General features: G+C 56.4%; 2 protein-coding genes across 3 annotated transcripts in view; one reads left to right on the plus strand and one right to left on the minus strand.

Moving 5' to 3' along the window:
• The first annotated feature begins 5,294 nt into the window (after positions 1-5,294).
• On the plus strand, positions 5,295-13,062 carry DCAF15 (DDB1 and CUL4 associated factor 15). Its single transcript, XM_059160200.1, has 13 exons — positions 5,295-5,451; positions 7,206-7,303; positions 7,404-7,539; positions 8,247-8,353; positions 8,437-8,576; positions 8,660-8,830; positions 10,635-11,069; positions 11,155-11,246; positions 11,340-11,468; positions 11,566-11,651; positions 11,863-11,967; positions 12,054-12,169; positions 12,527-13,062. Exons 1-13 carry the CDS (start codon positions 5,320-5,322, stop codon positions 12,580-12,582), a joined length of 1,803 nt encoding a protein of 600 aa, XP_059016183.1. The 5' UTR covers positions 5,295-5,319; the 3' UTR covers positions 12,583-13,062.
• An 83-nt stretch (positions 13,063-13,145) lies between these two features.
• Positions 13,146-24,903, minus strand: part of RFX1 (regulatory factor X1) — a 30,367-nt gene continuing 18,609 nt past the window's right edge. For both annotated transcript variants that reach the window (XM_059160198.1, XM_059160199.1), the window contains 14 exons: positions 24,111-24,205; positions 20,930-21,311; positions 19,277-19,458; positions 18,141-18,260; positions 17,940-18,055; positions 17,591-17,709; positions 17,393-17,502; positions 16,910-17,061; positions 16,732-16,829; positions 15,578-15,727; positions 15,271-15,479; positions 14,829-14,982; positions 14,704-14,749; positions 13,146-14,562 (listed from right to left, as the gene is read on the minus strand). In XM_059160198.1, coding sequence (XP_059016181.1) covers positions 14,393-14,562; positions 14,704-14,749; positions 14,829-14,982; positions 15,271-15,479; positions 15,578-15,727; positions 16,732-16,829; positions 16,910-17,061; positions 17,393-17,502; positions 17,591-17,709; positions 17,940-18,055; positions 18,141-18,260; positions 19,277-19,458; positions 20,930-21,311; positions 24,111-24,205 — 2,103 coding nt within the window. In that variant the 3' untranslated portion in view covers positions 13,146-14,392. The remainder of the gene's footprint in view (positions 14,563-14,703; positions 14,750-14,828; positions 14,983-15,270; positions 15,480-15,577; positions 15,728-16,731; positions 16,830-16,909; positions 17,062-17,392; positions 17,503-17,590; positions 17,710-17,939; positions 18,056-18,140; positions 18,261-19,276; positions 19,459-20,929; positions 21,312-24,110; positions 24,206-24,903) is intronic.

A 24,903-nucleotide genomic window follows, 5' to 3' on the forward strand; every position in this document is an offset into this window, starting at 1 on the left:
GCCGCCCAGACGCCCCCAGAATGAAAACATTTTAAAGTGTACATGAGTCAAAACTCATCATTCCAAACCTCAGCAATTTTGCACTTGAGAAAACCGTAACCATAGTTACTGAACATTACCATCACCTCCAAAAGCATCCTTCTGCTGCTGGGTCAGCCTCCCTCCGCTTCCCCTTCATGCCCAACCCCAGGCAACCACAGATCTACTGTCTGTCACTGTGGATCAGGTGGCAGTTTCTAGAAATTAATATGAATGGAATCATGAGGTGTGTAGTTTGTGGTGTCTGGCTTCTTCTATTTGGGACAGTTGAGTTTTATTTTTTAAATTTTTATTTTTTTAAGATTTTTTTTATTTATTTGACAGAAAGAGAGACAATGAGAGAGGGAACACTTGTTCCCTCCCACAAGCAGGAAGTGGGAGAGGGAGAAGCAGGCTTCCTGCTGAGCAGGGACCCCGATGTGGGGCCCGATGTGGGGCTCGATTCCAGGATGCTGGGATCGTGACCTGAGCCAAAGGCAAATACTTAACGACTGAGCCACCTAGACACCCCAAGGGACAGTGACTTTTAGATTCATCTGTGTTACATGCATTGAGAGTTCATTCCTCTTTTATTTTTTAAAGATTTTATTTATTTATTTGTCAGAGGGAGAGCACAAATAGGGGGAGTGGCAGAGGGAGAGGGAGAAGCAGGCCCCCTGCTGAGCAAGGAGCCCAATGCAGGACTCGATCCCAGGACCCTGAGACCATGATCTGAGTTGAAGGCAAATGCTTAATGACTGAGGCACCTGGGCACCTGGGCACCCCAAGTTCATTACTCTTTAAAAATTTACTTAAAATTTTGAAAAATTGAGATAGAACTGGCATAGAACATGAGTCTTAGATGGACCATAATTTGTTTTTGTTTATTACTTGGATGGGCCACCATTTGTTTATCATATGTTGATGGTATTCTACTTTCTTCTTATTTGGGGCTGTTGCATAAAACTGCTATGAATGGTCCTGAGCCAGTCTGGCAGTAAACATGTCTTCGAGAAGTTCTCTTGGGTAAATACATAGGAGTAACATGGCAGAATCATACAGTGAGTGTCCATTTAACTTAAGAAACTGCCCAATTGTCTTCCAAAGTCATTGTGCCACTTTCCACTCCCACGGGCACTCTGTGAGAGTTTCAGTTCCTCCGAGTCCTTGTCAACACTTGGTATGGTCAGACTTCAATTTTAGCCATTTTGGTGGGTGTGTCATAGTATGACATTGTGGCTAGATTTGCGTTTCTTTGAGGACTAATAATGTCAAACATCTTGTAATCACTGACCATTCTATGTCTTCCCCGTGATGAATTTCAAACTGCATAAAGGTAATATTTAAAAGTAAATGATCACACCCACTGGGACAGCTTGTATCAAAAAACAGAAGACAACAAATGTTGGCAAAGATGTAGAGAAACTGGAACTCACTATCCACTCAGGTGCTACAACCACCTCTAAACCCCTTCCCATCTTCACCCAAATACCTGGGGTCCATGAACTGACCCATTGGCTCTGAATATGGCCACTTCTCTCCATCTCCATGCTATTAAATGAATGAATCTAAGCCACCATAACTTCGCCCTGGCCTCCCTGAGGCGATTCTTGCCCACTACCCTTAGTCCCCTAAACATTGTCCACACAGAAACCAAATGATCTTTCACCAAAACTCTTCAAAAACTACTTTTTATTTTGAAATAATGATCACGTTACAGAGGATTTGTGCTAAGGACTAAATGTTTGCGTCTCCCCTAAATGCATGTGTTGAAACCGAGCCCCCAATGTGATGGAATAGAAGGTGGGCCACAAGGCAGGTGATTAGATCACGAGGATGGAGACTTCATGAATGGGATTAGGACCCTGTAGGAGAGCTGGTGAAATCTCTCTCCCTCTCTCTTTCTGTCTCTCTCAGCCACGTGAGGATATAGCGAGGAGGCGATTGTCTACAATCTAGGAAGTGGTCCCTCACCAGACACTGGCTATACCAGTGCCTTGGTCTTGAACTTCACAGCCTCCAGAACTGAAAGAACTGAGAGAAATAAATTAACCCTGTCTATAGTATTTTTATTATGGCAATTCAACAGGCTACGATAATTTGCAAAATTGGCACCCTGCAAAGTTGCAAAGCTCTTGTCTACCCTTCACCCCATTGGCCCGAATGTTAACATCTTACATAACGATGGTACAGTTGTTACAACTAAGAGATTAACTAACATTGGCACAATACTGTTCATTAAACTACAGGCTTATTATGAATTACACCAGTTTTCTCTCTGATGTCTTTTTCTGGTCCAAGATCCTAACCAGGACATCACATTTCATTGACTGTGTCTCCTAAGACTTCTCTAATCTGTGCCAATTTCTTCGTCATGCTTTGTTTCTCACAACCTTGGCATTTTTTTTTAAAGATTTTATTTATTTATTTGACAGAGAGAGATCACAGTAGACAGAGAGACAGGCAGAGAGAGAGAGGGAAGCAGGCTCCCCGCTGAGCAGAAAGCCCAATGCGGGACTCGATCCCAGGACCCTGAGATCATGACCCGAGCCGAAGGCAGCGGCTTAACCCACTGAGCCACCTTGGCAGGTGCCCCAACCTTGGCATTTTTTTAAAAAAGATTTATTTATTTACTTGAGAGAGAGGATGCAAATGGAGGGGAGGGGCAGAGGGAGCAGGGGAGAGAATCTCATGTTACCGACTCCACGGTGAGCACAGAGTCCAACACAGGGCTCAGTCTCAGGACCTCCGGATCATGACCTTAGCTGAAATGAAGAGCTGGACCTTAACGAACTGGGCCACCCAGGTTCCCCTTCATGACCTTGACGTTTCTGAAGTGTCCTAACTAGGTCTTTTGTAGAATATCCCTCAGTTTGGGACAAACGTCTTGTCTTTTCTCAAGAGTGGACTGAGGTTATGGATTTAAGGGACGATACCAGAGACGTGATGTGTCCTCTTCATCACCTCCTATCAGGGGTACATGCATATGACTCATGCCTACGATATTTTTTTTTAAAGATTTTTGTTTATTTGTTTGTTTATTTGAGATAGAGAAAGAGAGAAGGAGAGAGTGCAAACATGGGGGGAGGGTAGAGGGAGAAGAAGGGTCTCCGCTGAGTGGGGGAGCCCAATGCAGGGCTTGATCCCAGGACCCCGGGATCATGACATGAACTGAAAGCAGACAGTTAACTAACCTGCTTGTGGTAGTATCTGCCAGGTTTCTCCACTACTAAGTTACTTTTTGCACTTTCCATACTTTTATTCTTTAGACACAAGTCTCTAAATCCAGCCCACACCCAACAAGGTGAATTAAGCTCCATCATGTGGTCAGGCAGGGTTCGTGAGTGGGGAGAAGTAGAGAGAAAGAGAGAATCCCAAGCAGGCTTCACCCCCAGCCCAGAATCTGAGGCAGGGCTCAATCCCAGGACCCTGAGCCAAAATCAAGAGTTAGACACTTAACCTACTGAGTCACCCAGGTGCCCCTGTGGACATATATTTTTAAAAACCCAGCAAATAAATATTTTAGGAGACATACTTTTAGGGTAGGCGAATGTCATGTTTCCTCCTTGAAGTTTCATTCACTAATTTTAACACTCATTGGTAGATTTTGACTGCTGCAATTATATCTGTGATGTCTGCCTGATAATGATTTTTTAAATTCCCTCATTCCTTCTATACTTATTAATTGAACATGTTCTATATGGAAGGGTCATCTCTTTCCCCCCATTTTTTATTCAATCATTTATTTATACCAGTATGGATTCATTGGTATTTATTTCTTTGGATCACGATGATCTTTCATTATTAGTTTTGTTTTTTTTTTTTAATCTCTTCATCCAACATGGGGCATGACCTCCAGGCCCTGAGATCAAGGGCTGCATGTTCTACCCATTGAGCCAGTGAGATACTCCATGGATCACAATCTTTTAAATCTCCCAGCAGGTTCCATCATATACTAAAAACCTCCAGAGACTTCCCTTTATGCTTAGGAGTAAAATCCAGCTATCTTGCTTACCAACACTCCCTGCCTGCTTTCCTGTCCTTGTGTTTTCCTTGCTTATTTTTTCCCTTGTTCATTCCTGCTTTGGCCCAAACTGGACTTTCTGTGGTCTCTCAGTCATGTCACCCTCATTCCTCTAAAGGCTTTCTCTTTGTTGGAATATTCCTCTTCCTCACCTGCACAGGGCCCCTCTATGACTGCCCTGAGCAGACTTCTTCCTTCCCTTTGATTTCTAATCCTACCTGGAATTAGATAACCAAAAATCCATTTCCTTCTTTATCACCTGTCTTGTTCCCCAGCTCTAGAATATAGTAGGCACTCAATAAATATTTGTTGACTAAATGAATGCATGAGGCTGGACAAATGAGAAGTCTGAGATCCATTCACTTCTTCCCTGATTATAGTTACAACTGAGGTATATGCATGTCAGGTACTCGGGAGCACTATGCTGTAAGCCTCAGTTTCATGAGAATGAAATGACCCTTGGAGTAATAGATTATTATTTATAAATGTATTATTTATAATAATAAAAGGACCTATCTGCAAAACTGTTGCGAAGATTAAATGAGCAAACGCCACAAAAAGATGATACTTCTAGCAGACATTCAACAATTATTACTGTCATCTGTAAAATGGGCACAACAGTGACCTACTGCATAGAATTGTTGTAAGCTCAGAACCATGTCTAGCACATGGTTAGTGCTCTAGAAGCCATCGATGCTATCGTTAACATCATCGCTGCCCCCGCCCATCTGAAAGATGTTTTCATCAACTCTCATCTTTTTTTTTTTTTTTTTTTTTTTTTTGCAAATCCCTTTCCTTGGCCTGGCCCGGCCTGTGATGGCCCCAGGATAGTCGCCAGGCCTCTTCGCATCTGGATAGGGCGCTGTGGGGACTCCGGCCGGGTCTGGACCACAGGCTCTCATCGCCCCGCCCACGGGCCTGGACCGCCCGCGGTCTCCATGGAAACCCACCAGCCACAGTGGGGCGTGACGCCGCCGAGAGGGATAGGGGCCTTCGCCTATCCGGTCAAAGTCTCCTCGGCAAGGGGTGCAAACCGGGCCTCTTGACGGGTGCGTCCTTGCGGAAAGGCGGGAATACGGCGGCGAACCACAGGGTTTGTATCATCTCAGCCAATCAAGGGCCGAGGTGGCTATGATGGACAGGCCTAGCGGGAAGAGGCCCCGAATGCGGGCTTTCACCCAACCGACCGGCCGCAATGCCGAGAAAGGGCCAATGAGGAGGCGGCGGGGGTGGGACAAAAAGGCCGGTTGCTCCGGAAGTGGAGGGAGGGGGTGAAAATGGCGCCCAGCTCGAAATCGGAGCGGAACAGCGGGGCCGGGAGCGGCGGCGGCGGCCCCGGGGGCGCCGGGGGGAAGCGGGCAGCAGGGCGGCGGCGGGAGCACGTCCTCAAGCAGCTGGAGCGGGTCAAGGTAAGGCCTGGAGTCTTGGAGGAGCGCGCCGGAGGGTGGGGAGAAGGGACGAGGGAGGCGGAGGGAAGGAGGCGTTCGCGGGGTGAGGGGTTGGGGGCGGAGCCCCGGGGGAGGGGGCTCGGAGGAAGGGGGCTGGGCGGGGCCCGGGGGAGAGGGCTTGGATGGAGGGGGCTGGGACGGGGGTTTGGATGGAGAGGACTGGGGGCGGATTCCGGGGGAGGGGGCTCTGATGGAAAGGCTGGTGTGGTGGCTGAGAAAGGGCTTGGAGAGAGGGAGGTCGCTGGAGGAATAAGGAGGAAGGGGGCGATCCAGGGTCAGACTCATTTTTCAAAACCCTGCTCCCATGGCCCCTCCGTTATGGAGCTTTCCCACCCCCGTGGCGGAGCCCCTGCGACCGGCTTTGGGCTTCCTCTGCCTGCTGTTCCTCTCTCTGTCCCGGCTCCGACCGCACGGGAGCAGGGAATTCCTGTACCTGTGTCTGCCTCCCCCACTGAATGGGAGCGACCTCCTTGGAGAAAGCCTGGTCTTCCCCCTCAGACTGGGAGCTCCCTGAGCACCGCTCTGTCTTCTCCATCAGACAGTAAACTCACAACGTGCCAGCATGTCTCTCCCACATCCTTTGGGGTGCTCTGGGAGGGCAGACATGTGAATCTGCTGTCAGGTCAGCAGTTGGCAACCTGGGCAGAACTATATTCCCGTGGATAGGGAAAGTGCCTTCTCCATTAGTCTGGGAACTCTGTGAAGGCAGTGCTGTGTCTCCTCCTTTTGACGAGATTCTGGGGCAGGGACTGTCTCCGCCTTCAGCCTGGTTGTTCCCGGGTTGGGCTGTGGCTCCACCCTTAGCTTGGAAGCTCCTGGGACAGGGATTGTGTCTCCCCGGTCAGCCTGGGCTTCACCAACAGAGCTGTTCCAGAAGACTGGCATCCCCTTGTGGAGTGGGCTTTCTCCCTCATCCGCTAGGGAGCCCGCCAGATAGGTCTCTTTCCCATCAGTACTCTTGAGGGTAAGGCCAAGTGTCTCACTCAGACTGGGCTGTAGGACTCAGGGTGCTCTGATCCCCTACTACACAGCTTGTGCCTGCCTGTCCCCTCCTTGAAGTTTTTGGGATGAGGGAGATGGTTAGAAGGTGGCTAGGTTAAGTGAGAAGGGGGAATTGGGCAGGAATTGGAAGGTCACTGGTTAGCCCCTCTTCTGCCTCAGTAGGTCCCCAGGTGAGGCCAGGGCCCTCTCAAAGGTCCTGAGCACTGTGTGTGTAGGCTAATGGGTTAGGGACTGGTGAGTTCAGTTGGTCAAGCCTCCTTAGTGGCCAAGGACACCTACAGCTCAGTGTACCATGAAGAAGCCTTCAGGAAGGCAGCCAGTGGCACACTGTGGCCAAGGGTGAATGGGAAACCTTGCTGGGGGTGGGGGTTAATGACAGTGCCGGTCCTTAGAACCTGGGTGCTTGGGCAAGAGGGGCTCTGAGGTTGAAGAGATATGGGACTGGGAGGGTGTCATGGGTCCCTAGTGTAAGGGGACGCTCAAGTGAGGCCCAGGGCATGGGTCCCTGGTGGAAGGGGAGGCTCAAGTGAGGCCCAGTTGATCCATCTTCCCCAGCTATTCCCACCTTCCAGAGCTTGGACTGCTCTTGACCGTCATGGTTGTTGGGAAGTGGGCCTGTGTGTCTGGGCTAGACCCTGGGGGTGCTACTCTGCTTTAGGTGAGGGGACTGGGGCGTGATGGTGCCTCAAGAGCCAGGGCCACCCCTTTCCCAGATCAGTGGGCAGCTCTCCCCTCGCCTCTTCCGGAAGCTGCCGCCCAGGGTCTGCGTCTCCCTCAAGAACATTGTGGATGAGGACTTTCTCTACGCAGGGTGAGGCTGCGTGAGGCTGGGATGGGGTGGGGGTTGGTGGGGGGTGGCTGGGCGGGGCAGTAGGTCGGTCTTGACCTGGCTGTTTTGCCTGCCCCCACAGACACATCTTCCTGGGCTTTTCCAAGTGCGGCCGTTATGTTCTTTCATATACCAGCAGCAGTGGGGATGATGACTTCTCCTTCTACATCTATCATCTGTACTGGTGGGAGTTCAACGTCCACAGCAAGCTCAAGCTGGTAGGGCCGGGCCCAGGGCTGGGCTATCCCTTCCAGCAACGTGACCAGCAGATCACAGCATCCCCCGAGCCTCACAGTCCTTGTCTGTAAAGTGGAGAAATTCTACTCCAAGGGTCACTGTCAGTATTCCGTGCCTTAGGTCAAACCAGGTGCAGCCGCCGTTTTTATAGTTGAAAGTAGGTAGGTGGTGGCACTTGCGTGTGGTTCGACTCAGCCTAAGAAGCACACAGCAGGCTTAGGCCAGGTGGGACCTGGTAGCTTTGCTAGTCTGTGCACTTAACCCTGACTTTGACTCCTTGAACCCCCCTCCCCCAGGAGGTGAGTGCTGTTACCCCAGTTTACACATGAGCTCGGAAAGGTGAACAGGTTTCGGGGTGGATAGGGCGTGGATCTGATGTGTCTGGCAGAGTCCCCTTTCTTGGGGCTGGGCTCTCTCCTCAGCTTCCTCCTGTGCCAGGCCAGCTTCCCTGTTTCCCCTCCTCCTAAGGGGAGCCTCCCCAGCCTGTCCTCAGGAAGGCAGAGGGGTGTGGTGTAGGAGCTGCTTGGGACTCCCTGGGTCGAGCCACCCCCCCCCCCCCACCCAAAAGGTTGCTCCTGCCAGCTCAGCCCCAGCTCCAATTCCTGCCCAGCATTGTGCATCCTCGGTCCCCTACGCACCCCCACCCTACTTGCTCTCACCCTATACCGACCCTGAACGTGCTGCTCAGGTCCGGCAGGTGCGGCTCTTCCAGGATGAGGAGATCTATAGCGACCTGTACCTGACCGTGTGTGAGTGGCCCAGTGACGCCTCCAAGGTCATCGTCTTTGGGTTCAAGTAAGACTTGGGGACATGGGAGGCCTGGGGACCCGGGGAGGGCGGTGCGTGGGCCAGGTTGCTGAAGGCATGCCGGCCCCCAGCACCCGCTCAGCCAACGGGATGCTCATGAACATGATGATGATGAGTGACGAGAACCACAGAGACATCTACATCAGCACCGTGGCGGTACCACCGCCAGGCCGCTGTGCCGCCTGCCGGGAAGCCAGCCGGGCCCATCCAGGTGAGCGGCTGGGGGCCTCGGGGTGCGGGCTGCCTCCCTGCCTCGAGGCCATGCGTGAGCCCGCAGTGCGTGTATTGCTGCAGGCGACCCGAGCGCACAGTGCCTGCGGCACGGCTTCATACTGCACACGAAGTACCAGGTGGTCTACCCCTTCCCCACCTTCCAGCCCGCCTTCCAGCTCAAGAAGGACCAGGTGGTGCTGCTCAACACCAGCTACTCCCTGGTGGCCTGCGCCGTCTCCGTCCACTCGGCAGGTAGGCCCCTGGGTCTGAGGACGGGCCTGGTGCCCTCTGGAATCCTCCAAGCCCCCAGTCCCCTGATCCCAAATGAGATCTTCAGAAGTGAAGTCCCTTGTCCAAGGTAACTCAGCTGGAAAGCAGGGATATGGACTCCCAAGCTAGCTATGCTCCACCCCAGCGCTGTTCTCTAGAATTTAGCACAGGGCTGGGATGGTCTATATCTGCCAGGTCTATATCTGCAACAGCTGCCACTAGTAGCCACTGAAAGTGGCTCATGTGACCAAGGAACTGAGTTTTTAATTTCAGTTCATTTTAGTTGAGTTCAAAAAGCCACATGTGGTCGCGGCTACCATGCTGGACGGCACAGTGCTCTCTCCAAAAATTTCCAATTTTTGGAGATCACAAGGTGATGTCCCTTGACAGAGTGGTTGAAGTTAAGAAGCTGGACAGTGGTACGGGCTGGTGGGGATGTTCGCTCCCTCCCACACCGCCGCTCTCTCAGGGCCTCACATGTGAGCGGTCCTGTGCCTGACCACGTCCAAGGCTTTGCGGGCTGCGAGCTCCATCCCTGGGGCTCAGGGAGGTCAGACAAGGCAGATGTTCTCTTGGATGAGCAGTTTCAGTGGGTGCCCCAGCACGCGTGACCATGGAGCATGCTTTAAAGATGTGCTTGAGTGCAGACGAAACGAAGGGAGACCTATAACCGGATAATGATACCACTCACATATAAATTAAAAATATGTTTTGATTTTGCAAGAACGCAGTCAAATGAGAAGACACCCACTAACTACATGATAATGGTTTCCCCTGGGAGGGGGAGGGGAGTGGATATGAAGAGAGAATTAAATGTATAAAACGGAGTGCACACATCAGCAAGAGCCAGGGCGCCTTGTTTCTGGGCCCATCCAGGGGCCTCCTGGCCCTGGCCGCCTTTGCCACTGTGGGCAAGGCCCTGCCCCTCATCAGGCTGTGAGCCCCCAACAAGCCGGGGCTGGCTGAGACCCATACCCCTGGACTTGTGGCTGTGGCTCCCTGTAGGAAGGGTCACGTGGGAAAGGACTCAGCTGTACGCATTCGGGGGTGAGGGGGCCACTGTCCCCCATGTCTAACACCTTACCACTTACACAGAGGGACAGTGAGTTTTGACTTGGCCATTTTCCGTGCTGGTGGACAGGAGTGCATTGGTTCGTGCTGTCCTGCAGCGTGACCTTGGACAAGTTTCTCCTTGAGCCTCGGTCCCTAGTCTCTGAACTGGGAGGACACAGCCTCCCTGCTCAAGATTGATTGTGGGGGGCCCTACGGAGGTGGTGCAGGCAGAGGTCCTGGTGCTGCTCATTCTGTGCTTCAGGGTTCTCCATGCTGAGCTCACGCTCCCAGAGGGAAGCCAGTCCCTAGTCAGGCGGACAGCGACGGAGGCCTGGGATTTGGCTGCTGAGTGCCCAAGCCAGTCAGCTCCCTTTGGGAACAATGAATGGCTGTGTAGGAAACTCAGACTTCGGTGATCTTTAGCTTTTGTCACTGTCAGCCGCCCAGGGGCAGGGATTTGTGTGGCTTTCCACTCGTGTCCTCAGTGTGTGGCATTTGGTAAATGCTCAAAATTGAAGTCTGAATGAAAGTGTCATTTATGTGCACACGTGCGTGTACAAGGCCTTTTTCCTGAGTGTTTCTGACTGATCTTTCAATATAAGTAAGTCTTCTAGGAGGGTCTCCTCAAGGTGGATTTCTAAGAAGCAGCCCTAGGGCGGTTAGGAAGGTTGGCAGTGTCCTAAACTTGAACTCGACTGTTGAGCACCCCTACCTCCCTCTGTTTTTGTTTCAGGCGAGAGCAGCTTCTGCCAAATTCTGTATGACCACACCGCCTCCCCTCCAGCACCCCCGAGCCCCCCTGGGCCCCAGAGCCCTGAGGTGCCCCCTGCCCTCCCCAGCCCCTGCCCTGAAGCAGCTCCCACCCGGCCCCCTGGGGCCCCCGAGCCCTCACCTGCCATCGCCAAAGCCAAGGAGTTTGTGGCCGACATCTTCCGCAGGGCCAGAGAGGCCAAGGGGGGGACCTTGGAGGAAGCCCGGCCACCCCCTTGCCCAGGGCCCTCGGGCAGCCGCTGCCGTCTGCCCTCAGAGCCCCTGGCCCCAGGCGGGGAGGTGGCACCCCGAGATAGCCCCCCAGCGGCGGAAGCACCGGCCCCAGAGCCGGGCTATGTCAACTACACCAAGCTGTATTATGTGCTGGGGTCCAGCGAAGGGACAGAACCGGAGGATGGTGAGTCAGGAACCCACGCAGCAGGCAGGGCGCTGGGCGTGAAAGTTCCCCCTCCCACCCCTACTCCCAATTCCTGTGCCCTCAGAGTTCGAGGATGACAAGATCTCCTTGCCCTTTGTGGTGACTGATCTCCGGGGCCGCAACCTGCGGCCCATGCGGGAGCGGGCTGCCGTCCAGGTTGGTGCCTGTGGGAGGCAGGCCGAGGGGCAGCCCCTGGGGAGCCTGCTGGGGTCGCAGTTACAGCAACCCTCCCCTCCCCACCACCCACAGGGTCAGTATCTGACGGTGGAGCAGCTCACACTGGACTTTGAATACGTCATCAATGAGGTCATCCGCCATGACGCCACCTGGGCCCACCAGTTTTGTTCCTTCAGCGACTATGACATTGTCATCCTGGAGGTGGGCCTGGGGAGGGGACAGGGTGGGCCCAGGGACTCTGTATTCTGGGCATCACCTCAATAGCTGTCACTGTTGTCCCCGCCCCGCCCCCACCAAGGTCTGCCCGGAAACCAATCAAGTCCTCATCAACATTGGCCTGCTGCTCCTGGCATTCCCGTCCCCAACTGAGGAGGGCCAGCTCCGGTGAGCCGGTGGGAGTAGAGGTGGCCCCCCGTCTCCGCCCAGCAGGAAGCCACACTCAGATTCTTCTGTGGGGGTGGGCAAGCGGGGATGGAGACGACTTTCCCTGCCCCCAAAACTTGGACCAGGCACACCGTAACTGCTCCAGAGAGAGCAGACCCTCAGGGTTGCCGGGGTCCCAGCGCTTTCTCCTTTGCCCCCCACCCCACTGCAGACCAAAGACCTATCACACCAGCCTCAAGGTGGCATGGGACCTCAACACAGGCATCTTCGTGACAGTCAGTGTAGGCGACCTCACTGAGGTCAAGGGGCAGACCAGGTGAGGTGGGGCTGGGGCCAGGGCCGGGGGCCAGGGACCGGGGTGGGCGACCGGGGTGATGAGAGCCCTCACCCCCTTGCCCTCAGCGGCAGTGTCTGGAGCTCGTACCGCAAGAGCTGCGTGGACATGGTCATGAAGTGGCTGGTGCCTGAGAGCAGCGGCCGCTATGTCAACAGGATGACCAACGAGGCGCTGCACAAAGGTGGGCCCTGGGACCCGATGACGGTCAGGACTGAGGTCCTCTGGCACCATGTCAGGTCTAGAACAGGTGTGGATTCCTCTGTGTTCCTGAATGGAGTCCACTGGCCATGAATGGAGTGCGGGGAGGGAAGGGCAGGCTCGCAGAGGACCTGGCAGCTGTGGCGCCTGGGGACCCCCAGCCAGTCCGTTCATTCAGCAGACCTCTACTGGGTAGCTGCTGGGGGGAGGCCTGCAGAACTCAGCAGGGTAATTGCCTTCTGGAACCTTGTGGCCCAAATCACATCAGGGCAGGAGGCGGGCACCTCCCCTCAGCCTGGGCCTGTAGACTTCATGGCTCCCTTCTGCCCCTTCCTTGCAGGGTGCTCGCTGAAGGTTCTGGCAGACAGTGAGCGATACACGTGGATTGTGCTGTGAGGGCCCGGCCGCTCTGGACACTGACTCCAACTACCTCCGCGGCCTGGGAGCCGGTTGCCTTCCTGGCAGCCTCTCCCCGGCTGGCCGGCCGACCGACTGATGACCGACCGACCGACCGACGGACCAGCGCTCGTGTTAGGCTGCGGGGAAGGGAGCTGGGCGGGGCAGCCCCTGGTGGCCTGAGAGTCTGGACGCTTCTTATTTATGCCTATTTAAGTTGGGAAGGGGCAGAGGGAGGGAGCCCCCTGACCCACCAGCCTCAAGCGCCCACCTTCACCCCGCACTGGGCACAGGTCCTTGCTCTCTGCGCATCTGCCCCTTTCCTTGGCTACAGGTGTGGACGTTGCCCCCCAGGGAGGCCGAATGGACCCCCCCCTTCCCCTGCCTCAGCCTCCCCCCTACTTGTGGCGGCAGACCTTGTGGCCATCCCCTCCCTCTGCCCCTCGTTCCTCTTCATGTAATAAATGTTTTATTTCTGAACCTCCCTGAATTCCCTTTACTGCCGCTCGGGGCCCAGTTGGGAGTCCCCAGCCCCAAGGCCCCGTGAGTCAGCAGCAACCACATACCACAGCGGAATTTATTGTGTTTTAAGAAAGACTACAAAAAGGTAGAAAACAGCTCGGCACACTAGACTACCACACGCGTGGACACTTTCACGGCCAGGAGAGGGGGGGGCCCCGAGGGAGTGGGGAGGGGAAGTTGGGGGGCCACCCCAAAAGCTGTAGCACGCGGAGCACACAAAATAGTGATTTCTATACAATAGGTCAGATCTTTTTTTGTCTTTTTTTGTTTTTTGTTTTTTTGCTTTTTGCCATAAACATCTATCTCACAGGTTGAAGACACTGAGAAAACCGGAACAGATAAGGCCATGATGGTTGGAAAAAAACCAACAAGTTACCAACTCCGCTCAGGCGGCTCACAAATCGCACAATAGTCATGTGGGGGGCGGGTCGCACTGCACGGAGGAGAAGCACAGTCTCCCGGGAGAGAAGGAGCACAGAGGTTCCATTACAAACCAGAGGCGGGTGGCCTGGGATGCTGGGGTCTTGGATCTGGGAGCCGAGCCCCTAGCTGGGGCTGGGACAGGCGTGGGCACTTCTGGGCCCCACTGCTGGGAGTAGGCCCCTCTGGGCTCCTACCCCCAGCCCAGCCTGCTGCTCTTTGGAAGCTGGAGGCGGTGCCCCCCGCCGCCCTCCCCCCAACCAGGCTGGACAGTGCCCTCCTGAGGGCTGCGGGGCAAGGGAGGGCCCAGCTCTGGAGAAGATGCGACACCCACGGCTTTAATTGCACTTATACCAAGGAGTGGGGAGCGGTGGGGTTGCTGGGGGGAGGGGTCCCGGGGCTGCTGCTGACAGTGGGGGTCCCCAGGTGATACCCACCTGTGCCCACCTGGGGCTCAGGGTTGGGCCCGGGACAGACTGTGCAAAGCCAGCGAGCTGAATAAGTTAACAGTTCCACAGGGGAGGGGGCCTGCCTGCCTGCCCCCTGGGACAGGGGAGGGTGGGGCTGGGGGAGGGAGATGCTGAGGCCTTCGGGGCCAAGGAGCCTAGCTGGCTGTCCCACGGGGCACCTGGGCACGGCGGCGGGTTCCTTAAGGCACGTCTTGTGTGTCAGTTTGCAGCTGCGGCTCCGCCTGGCCCTGTGATTGTGCCGCCCCCACTGGGGGCAGGGACCCCCTAGCCTTCCCTGTCTTGGAGGCCCCCTCCCCGCCCGAGGCTGGACCGGTGACAGCGAAGCCACAGAAGCTGTGAGGGACCCTGGCGTGGATGGGCGGCGGGGGCGGGCGGGCGGGGCAGGGGAGGCCGCGGGCTTAGCTGGAGGGCAGCGCCTGCACGAAGAGGCCACGCGCGTCTGTCCGTGCCAACTTGGCAGGCGGCTCCAGGGCATCAGGGCCCAGAGCGGGCGACTCGCCGCCGGCCGCCAGCGAGATGTCCTGCGGCAGCTCATCCTCGCTCTCCTCCTCTTCCTCCTCCTCTTCGTCTGGGGCACACAGAGGAGGCCCGACTCAGCGCGGGGCGGCGGCGCCCCCAGAGCACCGCCGGCGCCTCCTCCATCCCCACCGCCCTGTCTGCAGCTCCTGGGATTCGGCCCCACGACAGAGACACGCCCCGCCCCGCCTACCTTTGTCCGGGTCTAGGGGGTTCAGCGAGGTGGTCAGGTTGGCGAACTGCAAGGAGGCAAGACAAGGGGTGAGGGTCCCGCCAAGGGGTCCCCCGCCCGCGCCCTCTGCGCCCCGCCGCGCGCACCTCGCCCATGACCGCGATTGGGGTCTCGCCCTTGGCCTGGGCCACTCGATGCTCGATCAGGTAGTACATGTACTCGTCGTAGAGCAGCCGGATGAGGTGGAAAGAACCAAAGCTGGCAGCGCTTCGCAGGGTCAGGTCCCGGATCACCATGGAGCTGCGGGCGGCCGAGAGGAGGCCATCAGGCCCGATGCCACCCCGCGGTGAGAGCACAGGGTCCTCACTCCGCCCACTGCCAACAGACCCCTGCCCTGGTGAAAAGGGACCCGAGCTCCAAGGAAGCGGGATCTTCCTGGTCCCAAACTCCGCGAGGAGGAATGGCTTCTTTCCCCATCCCATTTTGGCTAGCCCTCGGAGAGGAGGAGCCGGCTCGAGACCCCGCCCCCAGGAGGAGGGGCCTCCCACCCCGCCCTCCCCCGCCGGCTCTCGCCGAGCCGGAGCGCACCTGTAGAAGGACCACTTGAGGAGGAAGAGCTTGGCGGCCTTGGGGAAGCCGGTGCTGCCCTGGTAGGGCTTAAGCACCTGGCTCACGACGCCGTCCAGCCAGGCCGCCCACTGCTCCAGTGAGTTCTGCTGCTGCAGGGTCACCTTGAAGTCCTGCTCCAGCCGCTGCACCACGCGGTCCTCGCAGCGGCACACCCACGAGGCCTGCTCCTGGAGGACAGCGGCAAATGCCCGTGGCTCAGCGGCCACCGCCCCCCACCCGCCCCCGCCGCGCCGCTCCTCGCTCCCCGGCCCTGTCCCGCGCTCACTTGCACGTTGGCGAAGTCCACGCGGTTGAGGTCGCTCAGCATCTGGTTGATCTGCGCCGTGTTCTGCAGCACCGCGCGGGCTGCTTGCGCCAAGTGATTGAGCGACGTGTAGCGTCGCAGCGTCTGCGCAAAGGCGCCGGCTGCTGCTACCTGCGGGGCGCGGGGGGGGGGGGCAGATGTGCTTGGGGCTGGTGAGAAACCCCCCATCCCCTACCCCAGCCGCTGCAACTTCTCTGAGCCTTTCTTTCTCCCCAAAGGGAGGATGTACGTCGTTGCTTTTGTTGGATCAAGGGGTCGGGATTTTCAAATTTAGGGTGGACACCCGAAGTGAGGGACCAAAAAAAAAAAAAAAAAAAAATCAATATAATGTGTCTGACCAGCGTCATTATTTTTAATGAAAGGACACGAGAAATTCACGGAAGACACTGCCTAGAAAGGGCTCGAACTTTTATTCCCTTGAATGTCAGGTTAGGGAGGGTGGAACGTTGTCCATCTTGGTCACTGCTGTGCTCCCAGCACTGAGAACTACGCTGGCACACTGCAGGTACTCAATAAATGCATGCTGAATAAATGAATGAATACATTTGCTCATTTTTTCATTGGCTCCAGCTTCTACTCTTCCCACCTCCCCACTCCTCACCCCTGTCCAGTGCGCCCAGGGCCAATGCTTCAAGGCCCAGTTCCGTATAACCGTCTCATTAACATTTTAAGGACGATAAAAACCCCCTTCTCTTCCTTTTATTTTTTTGCTCAAGAGCAGACACAGCCCATCTAATTCCTCACGTCAGAGTACTTCAGCATACTTCGTGACTACGCAGCACTGACGAAGAGGGCCGCTACTCTGTTCCCTTATGTTTCCCGCCCCCCTATTGAAACTGCCTGAAGAGAATTACTTCAAGTTGCATTTGGTTTTTATTTTTTTAAGATACCGTTTTGTGTACAAAAACACCACAAAGGGTTTGTGTTTCAGAAGGGGGTAAAGACGATAACCAGAAGATCACTGTGAGGGAAGAGGGCCTCTATGAGGGCGAGGAGAGGGAGGCCCCCAGCCCACAGTTGCACAGCCAGGTGGCAGGAGCTGGGCCCAGCACCCAGGCTGGCCGCTCAGCCCCCGCCTGTGAGGCTGTGCCCAGACCCCCTCCTCACACCCTCACCTTCACACGCAGCATCTCCTCAGGGATGTTCACCATGGCATGCGTGAGCCAGCTCTCCAGGCTCTTGGCAAAGTTCCGGATCGCTTGGGTCAAGGCACCTGTGGGTGGCAGCGGGGGCTCATCAGGACCGTGGCACGTGGGGATGGGGCCAGTGGTGGGGCAGCCGTCCTGCACTCACTGGGGATGGGCCGCAGCACGTCCGGGATGAGGATCTCCACCAGGCCCTGGTACAGCACATTGTCACAGTGCTTGGTCCACTGCAGCACTGGTTCAAACTTGGAGAGGAGCACCAGGCTGGCCTTGGGCAGCCGCTTCTCAGCCTCGTCATGCCTGTAGACAGCCACCCCAGCCCTGAGGTCAGGCTGACACGGGCCCCGATGCCCCCGGGGTCAGCTGGGGATCTTGTACCCTGCACATGAGGCACGGGCGTGCACCCACTGCAGGGAGGAAACAGCTTAGCGGGGGACACTACTCCACATGCTGTCAGACTGATACACAAGCCCTGGAGCAGGGGTCGGAAGGTTGCATGCACCCCGCACACCCCAGGGATCAAGCAGATGCCCCCCTCCACCTGATGTCTGAGCTCTGGCCACCCCTGGGTGCTGACTCTCACCGGGCCCCCCCTTCTCTCCCTCCTCCCCGCTCCCACCGAGGGACTCACACAGCCAGTGGAGGTGCCTCGTTGGGCTGGCTGAGGTTGTATCTCCAGAAGGTTTTCCACAGCGTCTCCACCAGGGTGAACTGCAGGTTCACCATGACGTCGACAATGGCCTGTTGGGGAGGCTGGATGCTCAGGGACATGGGGGTGGGCGGCAGCATGGCTTTCCCTTGCCCATGCCCACTCACCCAGCTGCCCTACCTCACAGTGTTCCCGGTACAGGACCTGGAAGGCCTTGATGTCCCCAGGCCCAACGCCCTCGGGGAGGACTTTGCCCTGGAGGTCAAGCTCTGAGAAATCAGGGAGACTCCTCGAGGCATCTGGAGGCAGGAGGGGGCGCCGTGAGGCCCTTCATCCTCCCACCTGCCTGCCCCCCTCATGCCTCTCCCTGGGGTCTTATCAAGTTATCATAGCTTTCCTCCCAAGCGGGGGTCCCCCACGGGCAGTGGGGAATGAGGCAGCCCCGGGAAGGCAGACGAACCACCTCCACTCTCTCCAGAGGCCCCAGACCCTGGCCCAGACCCCACCCCATGGGCCAGAGCGCTCTCACCCAGGAACTGCTGGTACTGCTGGACCTGGGCGCTGATGTCAGACAGCCCAGCGGCCTGCTGCGGCCCCACAGCCACACCGTTGGTCATGCCCTCCATCTTCTGGATGGGCTTGAGCCTGGAGAAGGGGCGGTTGGAGCACTGAGACAGGCCAGCACGCCCTTCCCCGCCCACCAGCCCAGGGGCTGGCCCCATCCTCCTACCTTTGCTTCTGCGAGAAGGGCTGGCCCCGCATAGCCATGTGCTGCTGGTCCTCCATGAGCCGCAGCAGGGGCGAGCTGGCCTTGATGCGCAGGCCGTAGTAGTGGTATTTAGAGTTGCCCCTGAGAGGGAGGCAGAGGCTGAGAGCTGGGCAGAGGCTGAGAGCTGGGGGTCCTCCAGCTGTCCACCGGGGACCTTCGCATCACATCTGTCTCCCCCTGGCCAAATGGCCTGGGGAAAAGACCCATGTTCCACGGAGCCAGGGGTGCCGTGCTGGGGAAGTACAGGGATTGTGGGTGCCAAGAGAGGTCCCGTGTACCAACTGAGTTCTGAGAAGACAGGGCCAGTGTCTGGAGAACTCCTCGACCTCCGATCCTGGCACGGGGCAGGAGTCAGCACGTACTTGTTGACGATGACTAGTTACAACAAATTGCCAGGCACTGCTCTGAGCCCTTAGCATATACAAATCCCCGCGCTCCTTAACCCTGTCCTACGAAGGGTGCTCCTGGCACCCTCTGGGGACAGAGGAAGAAACTGTGGCACAGAGACACACAGTACTCTGCCCAGGGGTTATGCACGTGTAAGTGAATGAGGTGACACGTAAGCCGGGAAGGGAACTGGACCCAAGAGATGGGCAGGGCTCACCCCAGGGAGGTGTAAGCGTTGCGAAGGAGAAGGGAAGTGTGGGGTCAGGGGAGGGCCCCTTGTTCCCTCCTACATGAATCCAGACTTGAAGGCCCTGATTAAAGCACCAACCATGTATGGTGCCCACACCCTCAAGTTATGTGCATTTTAGCACTGGAAGCCAGATCAGCCACAAGAGAAGCAACACAAAAGGCATGTGGGATGGTGCTCCGTAGTAAGGATGAAAAGCAAGCGGGGAAGGGGATGGTGGGGAGTGTCAGGGAGGTGGGAGGCGGGGAGTGGGAAGGCTTTTGTTTTAGTTAGGCCAAGGGGCATCTGAGTAATGAGATGGAAAAAAGCGCATGAAGGAGAAGGTACAGCGGGTGCAAAGGCCCTGGGGTAGGAGTGTGTGGGTATCAGAGGAAGGGGCCAGTGGGGCTAGAGCAGAGTGAAGGAGGGCACGAGAGTGTTAAATGTGGCCGTGGAGAACTTCGGGTAGGGGTGGGTGGCCCACCTGGTGCCAAGCCGTCGGGTGCGCAGGCCCATGAAGACAGAGCGGATGAGCTTGCCGAAGGAAGCGGCATTGACGGGCTCCAGCTTCTGCTCCTGGCAGTGCAGCAGGTAGTGGCAGTAGAGGGTGCTCCGCGGCAGGCTCACCCCCTCTGCTGTCTCATAGTTGTCTAGGAGCCATTGAACCTGGGGCCGGACCAGGGACAGAAGAACACTAAGAATCACTTCAATTTCTCGAGTACTCATTGTGAAGTGCTCTCGGTACCTATTTCCAATCGTGATCCTGACAGCCACACTGCAGGGGACATGATATCATAATCACGGTGGGGGGACTAAATCCCATGGAATTCTCTAGAGCTGCACTGTCCAATGTAGTCACCACCAATCATATGTGGCTATTTAAATTTACTTATACTGAGTGGAAAAAGCCAATGTCAAAAGGTCACATGGAGGATGAGTCACTGAACGTTCGGAGAATGACAGCATTATAGAAATGGGAAACAGATTCATGGTTGCTGGGGGTTAGGGATGCTGGGAGGGAGGAGAGCGGGGGTTACTATCGAAGGGGGAGCAGGAGAGCGATCTTTGTGGCAATGGAACAGTTCTGCATCTTGACCGTAGTGGTGGTTTCCCAAACGTACACCCGTGATAAAAAGACAAGTAGACACCCACACGGTACCAAGCCCAGTTTCCTGGTTGGATACTGTACTGCAGTTACAAAAAACATAACTAGATGGGTAACAGAGCTGGGGGGGCGGGGCCCAGAGGGATCTCCCTGTACTATTTTTGCAACTTCCTATGAATCTACAGTTATATCAAAATAGTTTAAAGAAAAACAAACTCCAGAGGTCTCTGTACTGAACAGCACAGAGGGGATATTTCCATCAATGGAGAATGTTCTCTAGGACAGCACTGTTCTGTGAAGCATGTCTGCAAACTTTGGGAAAGGACCCAGAAGGGATCCCATTACGGGGTCATGAAATCAGTTAGGTGGGTCACAGCCAGCACTTAAAACGAGAGACTAGAAGCCAGGCTACATGGATGTATAAGGAAGAGTCTGCCCACTTTCTGAGAAAGCTTCTGTCTTAATTATGTGGTCCAGGATGCATTGCTATGTCAAAGGGCCCTAGTTAAAATCACTCCAGACCCCAAGGTCCAAAAGGACGAGGACTGCCATGGGACCACCAGGCCCTGAACTATCTATAGTCACAGAGCTAGTGAGGGGCCCTCCCCCAAGTGACTCCAGATAAGCCCATGTCTGGGTGGAGAGAGGTTATCTCACTGCCTTCCAGATGGACAAAGAACCTTGCTCAGGGCAGCTCCCCCCATGCTGGGGCCTGCCTCTCCCTCCCCTTACTCTATACCTGTCATCAGCTATAATCCCAGGAAACAACGCTTCTTGGGGCACCGCTCTAACAGCTTCATGCATATTAGCTGAGGCCCAGAGAGGCTGAGTAACTTGTCTGAGGCTACCCAGCAAGGATCTGATCCCAGAATACCTGCATCTGAGAACTCTGGTGCAACGCTTACGGTGGCTGATGGTGGCGACTGATCACTCACCCACCCCTACCACCCGCTCCCCCCACCCCCCACCACAGCCCACAGCCCCCCTCCTCCCACTGCCAGACTCTGCTGGGCCCCGAGTTTTGGCACTTACAGTGGCTGGCGAGGCACGGGTGGTGTGGGAGTAGGACTGGCTGGCACTGCCCAGCATGTAGCCGCCCTGGATCACATAGGTTCCCGCTCCGCTGCCGCCGCCGCTGCCGCCGCCGCCGCTGCCGCCGCCCCCGCCACCGCCACTGCCTCCCCCGCTGCCGCTGCCGCCGCTGCCACCACTGCTGGCCCCACCCCCGCTGCTGGTGGAGCTGGTGACCACCTGGGTGCCGGACACGTACATGGGCACGGAGCCGGTGCTGGCCACTGCCTGGGAGGTGGCAGGTGTGCTGACCTGGGCGGTGGTGCCCGCGGCTTCGTAGTAGCTGGTGCCCGCTGTCTGGGTGTACAGCGGCGTCTCTGGGTAGGAGTAGGTACTGGAGCGGCTGAGAGAGAAGCAGAGGGAGGAGTCAGAGGGCCAGAGCTGGGTGGTGGGGGGGTCTGTTGGGGGGTTCCTGTGGGGCAGACCCCTCCCAGGAAGGTAGCAAGGAGCAGTAGCCCAGTGCAGCCAACAGTCATCTGTGCCAGACCAGGCACCCCCGAGGGCTTGGCGGGGCACAATTTCTCATTTAATCATCAAAGCGGCCCCTGGCATGGGAGTCCACGTGTCAGATGTGAAGAAGCCAAGACAGAATGGCTAGGTAACTTGGAACAGGCCACACGCTTCAGTCAATCCACAAAAAAAAAGTCACGTACCTACTGTATGCTGAAAACTGTTCTAGGCACTGCAGACCCAACAGAGGAAGACAGAGGAAGCCCTGCCTGGGGGCTGATGTGGTGGTGCGGAAGCCAGAGAAGCAAGCACGAAGGTAAATCGAGGACACAGCAGAAGGTGGGCCATGCCCAGGTGGTAAACAAGGCAGGAAGGGGGTGCTGGGGAAGGGGGGGTGGTTTCTATGTCTGCATCCAGTGGCCACCCTGGGGAGCCACTCAGTGATGACTTTTGGTGTGCAGAGGCATGTCCCTTTGAGGCAGCGACATCGTGACCTGGAGCCTTGTCCTCAAGCCGTCCCAGGACCTGGGTCAGAGAATGCAGGCACAAGGCTGAGGTCGTCGCAAGAGTGGGAAAACTGGGTCCATCTTTGGAGGAATGTTAAGAGAAAGGTGACGAGATCCTATGGATGGGTGAGAGAGAAAGAGGAAGGTCCTGCCGAAGAAGCAGCTCCAGAAAATTCTGTCAGGTGAACGGAAGAGGTGAGAAAACGGAAGGATGAGGTTTCTGGAAGAGGGGGGAGACGAGGGCCATTTCGTATCCCCATCTACATCCATGGTGGTGGAGGGACCATGGAGGATGGCAGGTGTCTCATAAGACACTGTGGGGGCACAGTTTCGATTTCGAGCCCTCTTAACATATTAGTGACTAAAAATAACATTAAATGTTAAAAATCCAAAAAGGAAGCAAGGCTGGCCAGGTGGGGCCTGCCTCAGAAGGCACTGTTGGGAGTCTCCCGAAGGAAGCAGGGGGAGGAGACTTATAGGCCTCTGGGGGCAATGAGGAGAGGGAGGGGGTGTTGGGATTAGTGGGGAATGACAGAAGGCGTGGTCACCAAGGTGAGCCTCCAGCCTGATGGACACCAAGATAAAAGCACCCCGGTCCACGCGTACTGAAATGGCACTGAGCAGCACCAACAGCGCATGGCCTGAAGCGGCACCATCAAGTGCCCTCTCCACCCCACCCCTGGCCCAGCCCGGCCCAGCCCCCACCCCCACACAACACATGCTCCAAAAATACGACTTTGGTAGCTATCTGCTGAATGACAGACTGAATGTGTGCGTCTCTGGATGCGGCCTGGACAGAGCCAGGGAAAGAGGTGCAGGGACTGTGGCTTTGGCCGGGGGTCGGGGAACCTGCTGCCGAAGGGCTGGGCACCCAGTAAAAATCCACTGCGAGAGACAGACAGAGACACACTGCTGCCAACAACTTCGCGCAGCAGAAGAATCTGATGGCAATGCGGGGCTACGTGCAATCACACGTACCAATCACACGTACCAATCACGGCGGGAAGAAGAACAGAAGCAAACCACAGATGCTACTAGGGGAGGCAGAAGAAGCCAGAGTGGTACTGCAGGGCCAGGGCTTGTGCCTCAGCTCTGCTTCTAACACCCCTGGAGGCCCTAGGGGGCAACTGCAAGGCTAAGGGACTGGCAGCACCAGAAATAAATCAATAGAGCTATGAGGTAGGTGGATGCCATGGACCATGACCATGACCATGACTCAGGTGCCAGGGTTATGACCCTTGGGATCTGCCACAGCATCATGACCCCGGGACCAAGTTGCTCTATGAGCAAATCCCTAGCATCAGCCCCACTTAGGACAAAGGTGGGGATGTAAGAAAACAACAACGACAAATGTAAAGAAAACCAATGGAAACTTCCAAAAATTAAAACAACAATCACTATAATCCTGGAATCATTACTACAGATGATAGGAGAGGGAAGGTAGTGGGCGGAGGATCCAGGGCAAGAGGGAGCCAGAGCTGGTGCGAGGGCAGGCCTGAGGCGTGGCATCCGCCCGCTGGGGTACCCGGTCATGCTACAATGTGTGTGTGCAGCAGCGGGGGTCAGGGGTCACCGAGGGTCGGCCGGGCGGGCACTGGCCACGTCATTCACGCTCCATCTGCACAGTGGAGCACCACGCAGCCGTTTAGGCAGGGGGACTGGGGGCTACTCAGAGAAACATGGAAGAGCGTCAAGATACACCGCTGGTAGAAGAAATAAGAGACAGAACACTGTGCCTGTTTCTGCACAAAAAAGGGGGTAGTTGCTATTCTCAGAGTATCTCTGGGAGGAAACAAAGAAACTGGTCACAGCACCCCCTTTGGAGCAGGGTTGGGGTCAGCCGTGAAGAGTTCCTCTTTACTGTTTCCCACTCCCTCTTAAGAAATTCTGTCTTGTAAAAATGGAATTTTCTTTTTCCTTCTCTAAAAACCTGGCCCATCTGACTCCAAAGCCCTAAATGATACCAGGTATCATTAGATCAATGACAGCCTTTCCGAAGCTGTGAGGGTCCCCTCCGCTTTCCCCCTGCCTGGTAGCTGTAGGTTATCCTTGGGAAGCACCAGCCCCTGTCACGCTTGGCGCTGGGACTCCGGTGCGCACACACACATACACACAAGTCCTAGCAGGGCCCTGGGCAGACCAATGTTCCATCTCCCGTCCCCTCCCCCAGCCCTCTGCCCACTCACATGGCACTGGCCGTGTAGCTGGCGTCACCACCCTCCACATACTGCACTTGGCTGGAGTACACGTGTGGGACAGGCACCTGCTGGAGCTGCTGCACCTGGCAGGGGAGGAAGGGCACACAGAAGGTCAGGGGTGGGCCAGCTCCTCTGCCTCTGTCCCTAAAGGGCTGCTGGCTGTCCAAGCTCGCAAGGACACCTGGCTCCCCGGCTGGAAGGCTGCATTTCTGGGCTTTCTGAACACATCCTGGACAGGGCCAGGTGTCAGAGGCGCAGGGACTGCACTCTCCACCGGGACTGGGAATCGGGTGAGGGTCTGTCAGGAGTGCCAGGACTCTGTGCTTAGGCTGGGGACAGCAAGAGTGGGGCCTGAGGGGACCCCAGGGTCCTACTGTGGGCATGAAAGTTGGACCCCAGAAGGACAGCCAAGCACTGGGACACGGCTGTCGCTGAAGCTAAAGTCAAAGCCAAAGCCTGAAAACTACATACAAACAGTGCCTCAGGGGTGGAGCCTGGAAACTAAGTACAGGATGTTGGGGGCGGAGTCAGAGCTCAGGGGTGGGGCCCGGGTTTGTGGGAATCACTGGAATCACTGACAGGGCCTCGGGGGCGGGGCCTGAGTTTCCCACTCCATCCCCCACCCTCTATGGTAGCGAAGCCTGGGACCAGGAACCTGCCTGGGGTGGGGTGGGGGTCAGAGGCGGGTCCCCAGACTGGCCCCGCCGAGGTTGGGGGCGCCTGACGGGCAGCCCGGGGCCGGGTGCGGGCCGGGGCCGGCGGATCCCGCCCCCGCCCGCCC

This window comes from Mustela lutreola, chromosome 2, assembly GCF_030435805.1.
Source record: "Mustela lutreola isolate mMusLut2 chromosome 2, mMusLut2.pri, whole genome shotgun sequence".
NCBI classification, from domain to species: domain Eukaryota; kingdom Metazoa; phylum Chordata; class Mammalia; order Carnivora; family Mustelidae; genus Mustela; species Mustela lutreola.